A 14536-nucleotide genomic window follows, 5' to 3' on the forward strand; every position below is an offset into this window, starting at 1 on the left:
GGATAGTAATACTGTGTACAGGTTGTACGCGAATGAATGCAACAACTATTATAATCTCACTGTTGAAGACATTTCAGGTGATAAAGAGTGGAATTGTCTTGACCTTTTTGCCGTTCACTCATGAAGCGCCAAGCTATGTCCCAAATCAATCATCACTAATTACAGTAGAACCTCTCTATTAAGGACACCCAAGGGACTGACAAGTGCTGTCCTTTTAATAATAGAGGTGTTCAGATTAGAGAGGACAAACTGAACAGAAACTACCACTGTACCAGTTTGGGACCAAAACTGGGGTCCTTAATAGAGAGGTGTGTGCTTAGGGAGGTTCCACTGTAGTATCACAAATATCATGAGTAGTCTTGCGTTGTCAAAGACTTGGATCAAATGCTATTAAGCAACGTATGTGTTTAGGCGATCCGCATAGGATTTGGCCAATTGATTGACTCAAAATAACCTGCCCCAACTGGCTTGGAGTTCGCCTGCTCTCTGAGCTTATCGGGAACGAGGTTACTGACTGTAGAGCAATAGCAATGATTATGATTGTACAGGGCAATAATGACACAAGTGTGCACATCAGCCACAAATATTGAAAGAATGTGTAGAACCAATGAATTATAGATAATGACCATCTACTTGATGATGGGCTGGTTCATCCACCAGTCAGCTATGCACTCACAATATCAACTTGTCTACTTAGTTGCATGTACAGTCATGACAGTAGAAAGGAACCACGCAATGATGGACTGTCAAACAATGCTGTCTGACGTTCCCAAATCTAAATGACTGGGTCAGAATTGGTCCAACTCAAAACAGCATGATTTTTTCATCTGAGGTCAAAACTAACTAATGATTTACAGCATACATGCAGGATTTATGGGGATGAAAAATAAATATATTTCCGAATACCATAAATCGTCACTTCTCTGCCCCTAGCATCAAATGCAGGCAATATAACAACCCATGTCAGCTAATGGGATAAACCAGTTCATCCGCAGATGAAACCAAATTTATTAGCTATTAGCTGCAGAATTTGTTAACAGGCAGACGCATATATGACCCACATTGTTTCCCACGAGAGGATATCAGTGCTTCAAATATATTTCCTCTTAGTCTTAACTGCGATGAAAGGATGTTGATAACTTTAAAATCTAGACACTTTGATAAAATGAACTCAACTTTGGCTTTCAAGAACTAAAAGTCCTGGCCCTTTACGACTAACAATCAAACTTGCCTGAAACAAAAAGATGCCAGAATCCGTTATGTCACGATCATCACCTACCTTTCTGCTGACTCGGTGGCGGTGGTGTTGCTCCATTGGCGTTAGTTTCGTCAGTTCCGTTGTCCTCGTGAAAACTAACCGACTTACTCACTTTCCCTTCCGCTTCGAGACCATTCATTTCTAGCTCATCTAGCTCTGGCTCTGGAGATTCCAAATGAGGGTTTGATCCATGCTCCATCTTACACCTTGCACCAGTGTTCAAATATCAAAATAACGAGGATGTTTCCTTTCAAATTCAACCCGTTTCACTTCAAATTGAGTAGGTTTCACTTCAAATCTGCAGGAAATGCATAAGCAATGTATCTTGACTCAAAGAGCTCATGATATTGAAACTATACACTGCAGTCTGTTTTAGTTCAAGGCCGATTTGCAAACAAACCACAGGAAGGGGAAGACTAGAGTTTGTAGGTACTCTATGGCATTAGCCAGCAACATTCTCACCAAGTTTATTGGCAAAAAACATTGGAATACCTGAGAAACTGCGTCTTGAACTTCCTTCTTCACTTGTGCTCACGTTTGCAGGCCTGATTTGACTGACTTGCATTGTATACTACAGCAAACAGAGACTCCCACAAATTTGAAGCGAAATAAACTCCAGGCAAGAATAGTTTGACTGCAAATGCCAATATCGAGTGAAACAAATTGGATGAGCCTGTAAAGTGGTCCTTCAATTACTTCAACAGTAAAGATGAATGCTGTCATCTGTTTTGGGAAGCCCATTTAGTTGCCCATTTAGTCTAGCTTGAATAGCTAGAAGTGGCCGGTAGTAAACCACATGCAGAAAACTTGCATTCTGAATCCTGTGACCTTGAATGTAGGTCAAGGTCAAAATAATTCCAGGACAGAGGCAGAGAGGGATTGGATAGATGGGCAGGGGTAGAGTAGTGTGAACATTTAGCCTGCAGTAAATCAAAAGATGTAAGCTTATATGAAATCGGGGAAGATGAAAATACCGGTGGCAATTTACGAGCACTATATCCACAGTTCTCCCAGCAAATCTAAAACTCAGCTATATGTATGAGAGTAGTCTCAATATATAACTTTCTAAAGTCCAGGGATTATGTAACAGAACAGGCCAGACAATAGCTAGTTTAAACACTATTAACTGACGTATTGTTGGTCAAAGTAAATACAGACTGATTACATTAAGTTCTTGTCTCAATACAATCGCCACAATCCATATTCAATACCTGCCCCAAAAATAAGGAAAGGCATAAGATTTTGTTTATTCTTCATATCAAGGAAATCATTCACCGTAAAAGGACTTCTGTTTCATAACCTGGCGACCTGCTAAATAGCCGATCCAAACTTAGGAGCAGGTCCATCCACATGCTCCTCCCCTTGCATTATTAAAGAAGGACCTGCGTAAAATCAGTTGGTCACATGCCCTTTGTGTAGCTGTTACCATTTTATAAGGGGGAGGGATAGGAGGGAGCAAGGTATAGGGCACCTATCCTCCATCCCCCCTCCCCCCCCCCCCACTGTAATGAACATCACCTACAAAGACGTTATTTGAAGGCCTACAGTTGAACTGAAAGTTGAAGGTAATGTCGCAAAGGCAACCTCTTCAATACAAGGTCCACCGTTGCAAGAATACTAAAGATGGGAAATATGGCTTTCGATATGTCCAAAAACGAATGACAGCATCCAACTGAACCTGAAAAGTATCGGAAAACAACATGAAATGCAGGCAAAAATAGGCTACCAGTATTTGAATGACGGCACTAAGACAGCGCTCAGCTATTCATGCCCCTACTATGAATAGCGGAGTGCCCACTTGGTGATGCCTCCCAAAGAATGCAACAGGAATTAATAAATGGAAAAGGACCACTCGATAACAAATGTTTCAGTCGAAAGTTGTACCGAAATCATCCAAAAGTTATTGAACACTGGTGAAGTGCTGATAGCGATAGACCACGGATCGTGAACAGTATGAACGTCTCCTGTACTGTAGCGTATAGTACTCAAGAACTGCAGTCCGTGTGTATAGTGGCTACTGCAGAATGAATGGAACTTCAGCCACACACATGTGCATCCGACCTGTTCTATATAGCCTATTTATAGACCCGGCCAGATTTTCAACAAATTTCAACAATTGGCTAATTTCTATAGGCTGCTCTACTGAACTCAGCGGAGAGCTCGATTATACATAATTACATAACTCGGCTGTAATAAGGTTAAAGTTTTTATGGACTGATGAAAATTTATGATCCATGATGCAACAGTGTTATATAACTATAAGGAAACTTATCGATATTTGTAAACAAATGTAATCAAGGTATATTTTGTCAATATCAAATTAATTGCAATTATTTAATATAGGCCTACAAGTTGACTCGATGAAGGTAAATTTAAAAGCAAAGCTAAAGACATGGCTGCTGTAGGAAGACTTCTAAATTTTCAATTGGATGTAATGATAAAATCATCTCGACAGTTGAAATACGCGAACTGTTTGGATGTGCTGCCCTCTTGGAGATTTCTGAAAAACCATGGTCTGCTAGCTTGGTGAACTGCTGTCAGAACTCGCTTCATGCATGACCAAAAAGTTCATTCACATCAAGGCATTCACATAAGATTAAAGGATGGTCTCCTCTGGCTCTACGTGTATGATGTAGATGAAAACCTTGTAGTTGTATGTCAAGATGTTTATCAACCATTCACCTGCCAGACTGCAGAACATTAGTCGATGCCAGAGGTGATATAGGCAGTATGTACTATCATGACTCATCAGTTTAAACAAGAAGCGGAAGAAGCTTTCCTGTTCCAATCAATCTTTCAGAAAAGAAAAAAACCCCAGGAAATTGCAGAACTAGAAGTGAGCTCAGGGCAGCCTACAAATGTACAACAAGGCGATGCCAGGCATAATATTTTGGACATTGAGGATGCTCTGTAGCTAGACCATCTGCATGTGGATGGATGTTCCTTCATCTCAATCACTGTTCCCAGGTCTGGGTTTTTGCAAAAATTGCTTGCAGCATCTTGACTTGAACTTGAAGTTGGTCTCCCGAGCAAGAGCCTACTATATTATCACCGAGTTGCTCCGCAGCTCACCAGGACCCCAACATGCATACAAAAATCAACTGACCAGACCACCTGAATTCTGAGTCAGAGGCATTGAACAATTCATGTATGGTGTGCTCTGGACAATATGAACTAGCGAACAGATCATGTACAAATTATCAATTCTATGATAAAACCCAGAATATCTGCTTGGTGATTGGCCTTAAATCTCCAATAATTCTTCATATCAGACAGTGTTACCTGGGAGATGAGATACAACCACTCACCAGAGAATGATTCACACAGCTGCTCAAGTCAGAATGATCAGATACAGATGCAGATTATGTATGGCTATTTGACCCCTTCACAATGTCTCCCAGGCTCTTGCGAGGATAGACCACATTGTTTTAAATATGACTGGCCTGGGATCGGAGTCACAGTCTTTTTTCATCAATACTGATTCACAACGGTATAGCCACCTTTTCATAGTAGTTCAAACTAACCTAAACATCATCGATTCCTTTCCAAGGTATCATGGTGGCTTGGCCAATTTCCAATATTTCACCAGCTGCCATAAGTCACGAAATAAACTATCTTTTTCAAAGCAGTCTACCTATGGCCAATAGACTGTCGGGTGTTTATGTAATGTAGCATCCACACAGGTGGAGTAAGAATGAGCCAGTTTATATTTTCTAATTTAGTGGTCTGAATCACCGACCGAATACAACTTGTTCAGATTCTTCAGCATCACTGACATGACTGACTGATATACCTGCACAAGAACCTGAACTTTCAAATGCATACATTGAAGTATTTTGAAATTTAAATCCTACCATCAAACTGAGTCATCTCAGTGCTTTCTGTACGTTTAAAAAAATACTATCAATGAAAGTGAAACTCGATTCTATCCATCATCGGCGATATCTCCACTGTATTGTTGCCAGAGGCGATACTTATGAATCACAGATTTGATTCAATATGGAGACCACACATCTCATTACTCATTGCAGAACGATTGACGGATTGGGTGATCAGGAATTGAACGACTGAGAGAAGATGCTAAACTATCATGACTATGGCATCCTTAACCATTTAACCACTGCTGTTATGTCACAGCAGGCTGATGCCGATCAAAATAAAATGAATGGAAAAGCCAAACCAAGTTACTCTGGCAGCATTCCAATGCGAGGTTCCATGAGACAAAATGTCAGAGACTGTTCATGTAACTGACAAATTTGTGGGAGGCATTTATGGAACAAAAGTTCTCTGAGATTGAGAATGCCACTGGTCACATCTATTCAAAATTTCATGCACCGAGGACGATCTCAATAAGGGATGTAATTTGTCAGCCTCAGCGGTGTCTTAAGAGTCCTGAGGTTGATGGGGGAGGGGGGGGAGGGGGGGGTGGTTGACATGTTGTCTGCACAAGAGGACTCTTTCTTCTTACCTGTAACAGGATCAGGTCCATCATCGTGTTTTCCCGAAGAACAGAAGAACATGTCCTTGACAGGACGGAGGAATCGTGCACTGAGACTATATTGGCTCATGTGAGCCACAGATCACTGCAGATCAGCGGAAATATTCCCTTGGAAGACATATGCTAAAACTGAACACTATTAGTAATTATTCCCCAAAATCAACCACATTCCTCTAAACACAGATCCGATGTTTTGTGCAGTATCCACAGATGCTAATATTGCTATCAAGCCACATAACACAAGCTCTTAACATCAGACGCTATCAGAATATTCCAATGACTCTGTTAGCATGGACAGGCGGCAAGCTCCGTGGCTAGCCACTGTATGCTCAAGCTAATGCTAGTGGTGGCATGTACTCGCAAGATTGTGTACAGCAACTGCAGCTTATGCTATCTAATGTAGCATTATTGACGATCTGTTCAGACCTGTGGAGCGATTATTCGTAATGACTTGAGATGAGATAATCCTAGAAGGAGTCAAATCCCACAGGTCTTCATCATCAATTCAGTACATGCCAATTGATTATTAACCCCTGGTGAAACTGATAGTATAATGAAGAAACAGGCCAAACCTGATACAGCAGCATGTTCATGCTTTGAGTGCATGGTGAGTCTTTTTGGCCAGCAATTTTTTCTTGTCACAATAACAAGATATTCTTCCAAAACCCCAAATTAGATAATGACAGTTGTATAGCCTAAGAGGTACGTGGGGGGGGGGCTCATTCATTTTCTCGGATCACAAGGACCAAGGGTCCAGGACCAAGAGCAAACACATTCATTACATAATAGATAAAGGAGTAAGGCGGAAAGAAGAACCCAGATGAAATGAACATAAACCCTGACAATTGTTCCTCTGGGTACAGTAGCAGCGGTTGCCATGGGAACCACTGTGTGTATGTTTCAAGGCTAGCATCTCAAGTTGAGGTTGGGGAGAAGAAAGAAAACAAACCTAGTTTGACATAAGGATGGTCTGGATCAAATTATGTTCTACAAGTGCATGTTTGATACATACATGTATCAGTATCACACTAACAATTCATCAATTTTCAAAATTCATGAACATTTCAACAGATGTCAACCTATATTTTTCCATAATCTAATTTTTATCAACCTACCAGAAGGAGGTGAACCACCTCTCACAGTCGAGTCATGTGCACATATATGATAGATGTACTTGAACATCAATATTTATCAATACTAAACTTTAAAGGTGTTTATTTAATCATGCCCGCCCCAAAAAGAATGGTTAAAACTTGAATATAGGTTTGATGCCATGTCACTTCCAGTCATATTGGTTCCAGGGATCCAGAAGAGGAGGCATATGTATAGCAAGTATAGAAAATAAGTCCTTGAGACAGCCAGCCAAACATCATTTATTGTCAAGTGTATTGCCAAAGCTTTAAATTCCTTCTGCATGGGGCATGAAACCCATGTGGAGCACAAACTCTTCAAAGAGACCTGTCTGGGACAAGGAAAACGTCTGAATAATGATGGCATGGAGAAGAAATGAATCTCTGTCTGAGTGAAAGACACCATATTTTCTAGCAAAGGCAAAGGAGAAGACTTCCTGCGCTGTCTTGTCTTTCGGGTACAATTGTGCCCAGTCTTCTGTGTTCAACCCTGGATAGATCCAAAAAGTTTGGGAAAGTGGTGCCAAATATGCCTTTTCATTTTTTTTAGCAATTGGGCTTAGATGAGAAGTTGTTTGCATCTGAAAAGTACCCTGAAAAATGATTGCCAGCCTCTGAGTTTGATGCACCTCATGCATGTCATGCACCACTCCTTAAGTCCATCTCTGCAAGTTCCAACATTGCTGAAGTTTTTTAGGGTCTTGTCTTTCTACTGGAGTGGCGGAGGAGATAAAAATAGGAGAATCTGTTGAAACTGCAAAGTAATTTGAACTAATTTGCTGAAACTGATGAAAGATGGAGGGCTACCTTTCAGAGATGTCTACTCATTCATGAAATTGAATTTGAGACAAAATCAGCACAGCTTACACCAATTAGATACACCTGAAAAGTGTATTGAGCATAAATCAATATCTCAACAAAGCACCTGTGCCATGCATGCATTATACTATTATACAACATTATCACCACACAAGGATTTAGATGGAGTGAATCCATTATGATGTCCAATATGGTGACATACAGTGCACATGTACACAACTCAAAAAGATAAGTTTAGTGATGACACATTTTGAAAGAGATGTGACATTATACTGCAGATGGTTGAAATCATGATTTTCACATCACATCACATACACTACAGATAATGTAATCATTGCACATAATTTTATCACCACTTCATGTGTTGTAATTGTATCGCCATTTACGTCATGATGTTTTAAAAACCCTTCAAAAAGTGGCGATGTTACGGTATCTATGAATCTTCTGACTTCTCACAACGTCAATGTGGCGATACAATATCAAAGTTAGACCAAAACCTATGCGTGCATGCATTGTCTCAGCCTCCAGCCCCTTCCATCCATCAACTTTCATTATCAAATATTAATATTTGGCAGTCTTCCAACCATGACCAAACCATAAACATGGGAAAGAATAAGACACGTGCCATACGATTAAACTACTGTTGTAGCACACAATACAGAAAGCGAATTACAGTATTTAGACGACATTACAATAGCTGATTACTCAACCGTAAAGGGAAGTCCAACAATGGCCACTTGTTTACATTTGACAATCACCCACGTGTATAAAAAAACTGAAATAAAAACTAATGTACGGGACTTAACTATCCCACATTAGATTGATAACATGCATTAGTAACATGGCAATATATTTGGACAAGAAAATAAGATATTTACCCATGATATTCATTTATCCACATAAAATATTGCAGATTCGTAAAAATCTTTCTGCTTCATTATCCGGGCACCTGACACATCGATGTGTAAAACGTCATGCAATTTGAGCACTTCATTATTATACCTTGCTTGAAAGATACAGGCATTTATTTGGATCAATATTTTACAAGTACAAGTTAAATGTATATAAAATATTTATAAAGCCCATCATTCTTGTTGTACAGGTACCTCTTTATAGGGTGTATCGAGGTCGAATACAACGAGATTAAACTCCAGTACATTTTCCGATGACGTTTTGTACAAGTGGTAAACCCGCGAACTTTTGACTTTTTGGCAGACGATTGTCTCATATTTCTACCAAATTCTCTCAATATTCTTTTTTATTTTCATCAAGTGCCAATACAAACTTGTTCGTAACTACTGATGGTTAATTAAAACGACAAAACCGGTGCAAATTAACATTGACATTGTAATGTATCATAGTGACAATAGGCCTACTTGCCCCAGAAGTTGTCGTCTGCTAAAAAAATTAAGAAAAACATTTCTGTCTGATCATTGCAAAGACAGTGACAGTGAGATCTGCTGAAGACTGTCATAAGTATGACTGGTTTTTTTACTGTTTCACTATTGTGTACACCACAGTGATTATTCATACACCTATTTTCTGTTTGTATTCCAGCAGCTGAGAATGGCATCCATGACCATGAAGAATGCTTCATCCATCCTGGGTGGAAAGAGCAGCCAAGTTGGCCAAGCTTCAGTTGTTATGCCCAGCATGAAGTCTAACCAGAAAACCAAAATGAAGAAGCGCCCAAAATCGAAAATGGAGAGGGAGAGACATGTCTTGACAGAAAGAAATGGATGTCTCAGTCATGCATTGGTTGGTATCTCAACTCAAGACTCAAAGTAGAACAAGTAGAATTTGGGTTTCACTTTCAGTGTAAAAAGTCCTAATTTTAGATGCAAGAATTGAAATGAAATAGAGTTTTGACACTCATTGATTGATTATAATGAGAAATTGGAATATTGTCATAATTATGATAGCAGTGGCAATGTTAATGCAGTTCAATGAAGTTGGGGCGTCCCTAATTCAGTCATGTCAGTCGATAAAAATTGATACTATATGGTGCTGCCATCTGATCTTTGCCTTGGTGAACCAACTGATTACTAGCAATTGTCTTCATTGAGATTTAGAATTTTACAGGAACATGTATTTAGATGAAGAAACTAAAGATCACTGTGAAACTATGACATTTTCAATCATTGCCTCAAGCATAACTGTATAACATAGCATTAAAGCAGTCAAATAAGTTATCTTAATTAATATTTGAGCCATCACCTTTCCTCCTACTATTCTTCTAATACAGCTTCTTTGTGATTTCCGTCAATCTGTAAGTTTTTGGGTTCTCATATATCTCTTTATATTGGTGGGTTGTTCTTTTTTGTGAACTTAGTCCCAGGTCAACTGCCAGCAAATATGACCTGTGATTAACTGATCATCTATTCATAAATCTAGGCCATCTATTGCAGCATTCACTATTGTGATCATCATGGTAACTGTGTTACCATGAAATATTTTCTATAGTTTATTGTCAATAAAGTTATTTCCCCACATAAAACTGATTAAGTTCTGGGTTATCAGTACCACATGTTTCAGAATGCAGTATGCATGAAGTTATATCATGTATCATCTACATTAATTTTTTTTTAGACTTGTGAGCATCTTCGAAGAAGACGAAGGTCAGCCTAAGTGCCAAGTTGCCTACTTGTAGCACCTTAAAAAGCTAGATATCATAACTTTATCCAAAGCTGGCCTTTGAGCCTCCTTTCCCTTGGGTTGTCTAAGGTTGGAGCCATGTGACTGAGGCACTCTGCATTCAGATATTTATCAATTCCATCTGGAAAATCTGTCATTCTGCCTTTTACCTGTCAACCTGTACATCATAATCCTTTTCTTAATCTAGGCCTACTAGTTCTACAAGCAGTGTATGAGACTCTGATACATCGCTAGTCATCATAACAGAGTTCTCATTCATTGTGCCTACTGATGACAGCTTACATTTACACATGATGCTAAGCCCAGGAGATCAAACTGACCACCACCAACCATGAGCAGCTTGGCACTCTCCCACCAATACAACTAAATCAAATGGCTTAGCAAGAAGCATTTTTAGCTCATTGATGCCACATGCTCCCTTAATAGACATCAAAGAATTTACAAGACACTCGGCACTCGCTACATGTATATGTACTTCAATCAAGTGTTTCTAAATGAAAGTATTCAACTTACCCCTCAGCTCCTCTGTCTCTGATGAAGTATGACTTAATTCCGATAGAGAAAGTCCATTGACAAGAACCTTGGGCTCCATCCCAGGCTCCATAGCTGTGGTGATGTCTGTTGGGTTACTCATACTGTGTAGAGGGAATACACCCAGTGATTAATAGTCGGCAGAAGAGTAATTCATGGAATAGTGCCCCTGATCTTGAATAGCTCTACAAGAGCGCTGTTACTATTTTGAGCAATCCACCTTTCATAGCTGCAGGCAATGGAAATGAAGTAGTGATCTGACACTTGAGTCGATATCCTAGTGATCCATTGGAGATCCACGTGGTGTACTGTCAGAAGCGGTTTTATCAGAAAATTTAGGCTACTTAATGTAAACGAATTGATAATGGAACAAATAACATTTTTATATCTTTAAGCATATTGATAAAACATTGAATAGCAGTTTATCTTGATAAAACTAAGTTGCCCTTCAATGAGTTTAGTTTAGATTTTAAAAAGTAGGGTAAGCTTTTTTGTCTTCATAGATGAAGAAAAACGAAACTGATATCGGTAATATTATACTTTATAGAAATCCATATGCTTGATATTTTACAGGGTAGACCAAATATTCTGCCCAAAAAAACGAACAAATGTAGCAACAGCCAATATTTCATGTCGCCTGAAAATCGCCGAAGTACTAAGAAGTCTGGTGTGAAGAAGGAGCATACACCTCGCACAATGAAAAAAATGCAAAAGCAACACAGGGATAATGAAAGGTAGGTACACATTGATTCAAGAAACAGGTAAGTCACCGCAACCAGCTTCTGTTTCTGCAAAAACTTACTATTTCAAAGAAACAAGTTTTCGGTTTTTGAGGAATTTTGGACTATTGAAGGTTTTGGATACACATTATATTTAGTCAATTATAAGTTTAAAACAAGAATGTTTCAAACTGAACTTAAAGATATTGAGTCGAATCAACCAATCATTAAGAAATGGTCTTAATTGGTTGTCTTTTCAGGAATCGCCATCAAGGCATGAATGCTATCATCCACGATTTGTCACTGATGGTGCCTGGTCATGGACAATTTGGCAAGGAAACAAAGGTGTGTTTTGGCCAAAGGACTAAGAAATACGTTGTTATGAATATCAAACAAAAACCAATTGGTGACAAATGTCAACTTGGATCTTCATTGGCATTTCTGAATCGTTCGAACCATCTTCATCAAAATTAGCTAGGCATAAAATGTTCAAACTGTAGCGGAGTCAGTTTAATATTCAGGGTTGCAAAATCAACTCAATATTTTTACTCAATTGATTAGTTGTCTGCTGCAGCTATTTGTGCATGCTGTAGGACTCCCGCTTCTGTTTATAATTACGGATTAAAAGATCCATAACACCCAAATAAATGTATTGATTTTGTCTTCCAAGATCTTTATTAGCAGATGGTGACATCTCCTGGGACTTGAGATGAAACTGGTCTTAAGTTTCTCAGATAGGTCATTTGGAGATATGATATAAAAATCTCTCATCTGCAAGCAGCTCTTTTGAAAGAAGTAACTGAAATGAACAAACATATTTTGTGTTTTCTAAGAAATTAGAGTTAGTAAATTTGTATCCTTTTCAGATTCACACCCTGAAGAAGCTGATCTCCTACATCTGCCACCTTGAGGAGTATACTATGAAGTTGGTCACTGAAATGGGCCTGGAGGCAGATTTTCATGATTTGTTGCTCAAGCCTTATCTGACGGAGAATGATAGTTAGTACTCTGTATCAATTTCCATTCCAAGATACACTAGTTAGCTTTTAAAATGGGGTAGGATGGGAAAATGTTGTCTCCGAACCAAATTCAGTTCAACAAACCTTTTCAAATTCAATGTCCTTTCAGTAGAGAATAACAGATATGTCCCAGGAAGAAAGCGCCAAGCGGAAGACACCCTGTTCCGTGAAATTGAAAAATGCAGGAAGTTGTCGTCTCCAACCATCGATTCAACTACTATAGAGGTCCCAGTGGGACAGCTTGGTCAGGCGTTTATCCAACTCGAGAATGGGAAAATGGCTCCTATTGGTACAGTCCAACAGTCAAGGGATGGGAGTAACTATATCACAATACCAGAGATTGTGACCACTTCAGCAGTAAGGCCGTTTTGTTTTTGTTTCTTGCTCTCACACATTGTACTTCAGGGAGGTGGATCTTCAAAAAGAAGGATGTCCTTCAGATGAACTTCTTGTTCATTCGATGGACTGGAAAGAGTTTTAGTTCATGAAAATCCACACTGGTCCATCCAGAATTACAATCATGGGTTCTCTACATCAGATATTTGCTCTTCCCAACCTATTCTCTGATACTTTTTAATTTTCCAGTTGTACCGAGGAGGAACCATCCTGATACCTTCAGTTGTAGATCTTGAGGAATTCCAAGCTGGTCACAAATATAAAGACCAAGAAACCATGTGTGTAGCTACAAAATCCTCAAATGATAAGATAAAACCCCAGACGCCCGCAGCATTTGGCAGTCCAGTTTTGATCTCGCCCTTTGGCTCACCACAAGGACCAAAGACACCTTTCCTGAGGAACACCGGAGATGCGACCCCACTTCTATCTCAGTCAAGCCTATCCGTCCTGAGCAGTCCCGTCTTGAAATCGCCGTACAGTGCTTTTTCCCACAATAGCGATTCTGGTACACCATCCAAGATGATTGACTCGACTACCATGACGACTCTTGCATCCCAGTTGGAGCTATCTATGCAATTGCCGGATCAAGAGGAGGAAACGGAACAACCTACTCATCTTTCACCTACGAATTACCTCTCTGCGCTAAGCCTGATTAGAAACTCGCAACAAGACGTCGCATCCTACGCCGCAGAGTTCTCGGACGATTCCGTCCTCGATGATGATCCATTGGATGAACCCGTCTTTTACGGATCTTACAAAAAGAAGAAACTGAAGCAAAAGAAGAAGAAGAAAGTGCATTCATGTCGGAAACCCGCTACTGTCAATCATCCGTTCATGTTTTATGGCGTCGGAAAATACGTGAATGAGAATCGGAATAATGTGAGGAAGTCTAATAACAGTACCGCTGCAAGCTTGTTTTCAAAAGGTAGGTTCGAAGATGTCATCAAATCCCAAGAACAAATTTAGCAAACTGGACCTTGATTTTTACAATTTATTGAATTGAAATTAACTTTTTACACTTAATCCATAATTTCAGACATTGGTTCTGTCAATTCCTCCAAATCATCGTATGAATGGAAGTTCCATGACAACACTGCAGAGCTGATCCACAAAAGGTACAATAATAATCAAGCCGAATTTTTTCACCAGTGAACATGTATTAGGTACTTTTTCACTCATATTCTCCATCTTTTTAAATATTTTCAATTATGGCATGTATGGTATTGGTTATATTCCAGCAGTGCTGAAAGCGTAGCATCCTTGCAACCAACTAAGCTCGATCATAGAAAGACATCTTGGATGAATGGATTCATGATGTTTAGCAGGATGCATAGAAGAGACTTCATTGAGTAAGTTCCACTCAATAGATTCCTAAGGGGAAAGAGAGCTTCACTGTGCCTGTGGCACTTAGCAGAAAAGAAGAAGCTGGACTTAAACTGTTTCAATCAATATCACTTTTTGACTCAGATCAGCAGATAGGTCTCCGTCAGCAGTCTAAAAGAATACAAATA

At 39.4% G+C, this 14536-nt stretch overlaps 1 protein-coding gene across 12 annotated transcripts in view; it reads right to left on the reverse strand.

Annotated features, from left to right (window-relative positions):
• The window catches only part of LOC135485488 (echinoderm microtubule-associated protein-like 2), a 34629-nt gene extending 23533 nt beyond the window's left edge, over positions 1 to 11096 (reverse strand). For 3 of the 12 annotated variants that reach the window (XM_064767572.1, XM_064767566.1, XM_064767564.1), the window contains exon 1: positions 1280 to 1815. In XM_064767572.1, coding sequence (XP_064623642.1) covers positions 1280 to 1457 — 178 coding nt within the window. In that variant the 5' untranslated portion in view covers positions 1458 to 1815. Of the gene's footprint in view, positions 1 to 1279; positions 1816 to 3142; positions 3291 to 5726; positions 5895 to 8583; positions 8658 to 10873 lie in introns of those variants that run through there. The other 9 variants (XM_064767570.1, XM_064767565.1, XM_064767567.1 and 6 more) reach the window with 7 other exon arrangements.
• Positions 11097 to 14536: the final 3440 nt, after the last annotated feature.

The sequence above is a fragment of the Lineus longissimus genome, chromosome 3 (assembly GCF_910592395.1).
Source record: "Lineus longissimus chromosome 3, tnLinLong1.2, whole genome shotgun sequence".
NCBI classification, from domain to species: Eukaryota; Metazoa; Nemertea; class Pilidiophora; order Heteronemertea; family Lineidae; genus Lineus; species Lineus longissimus.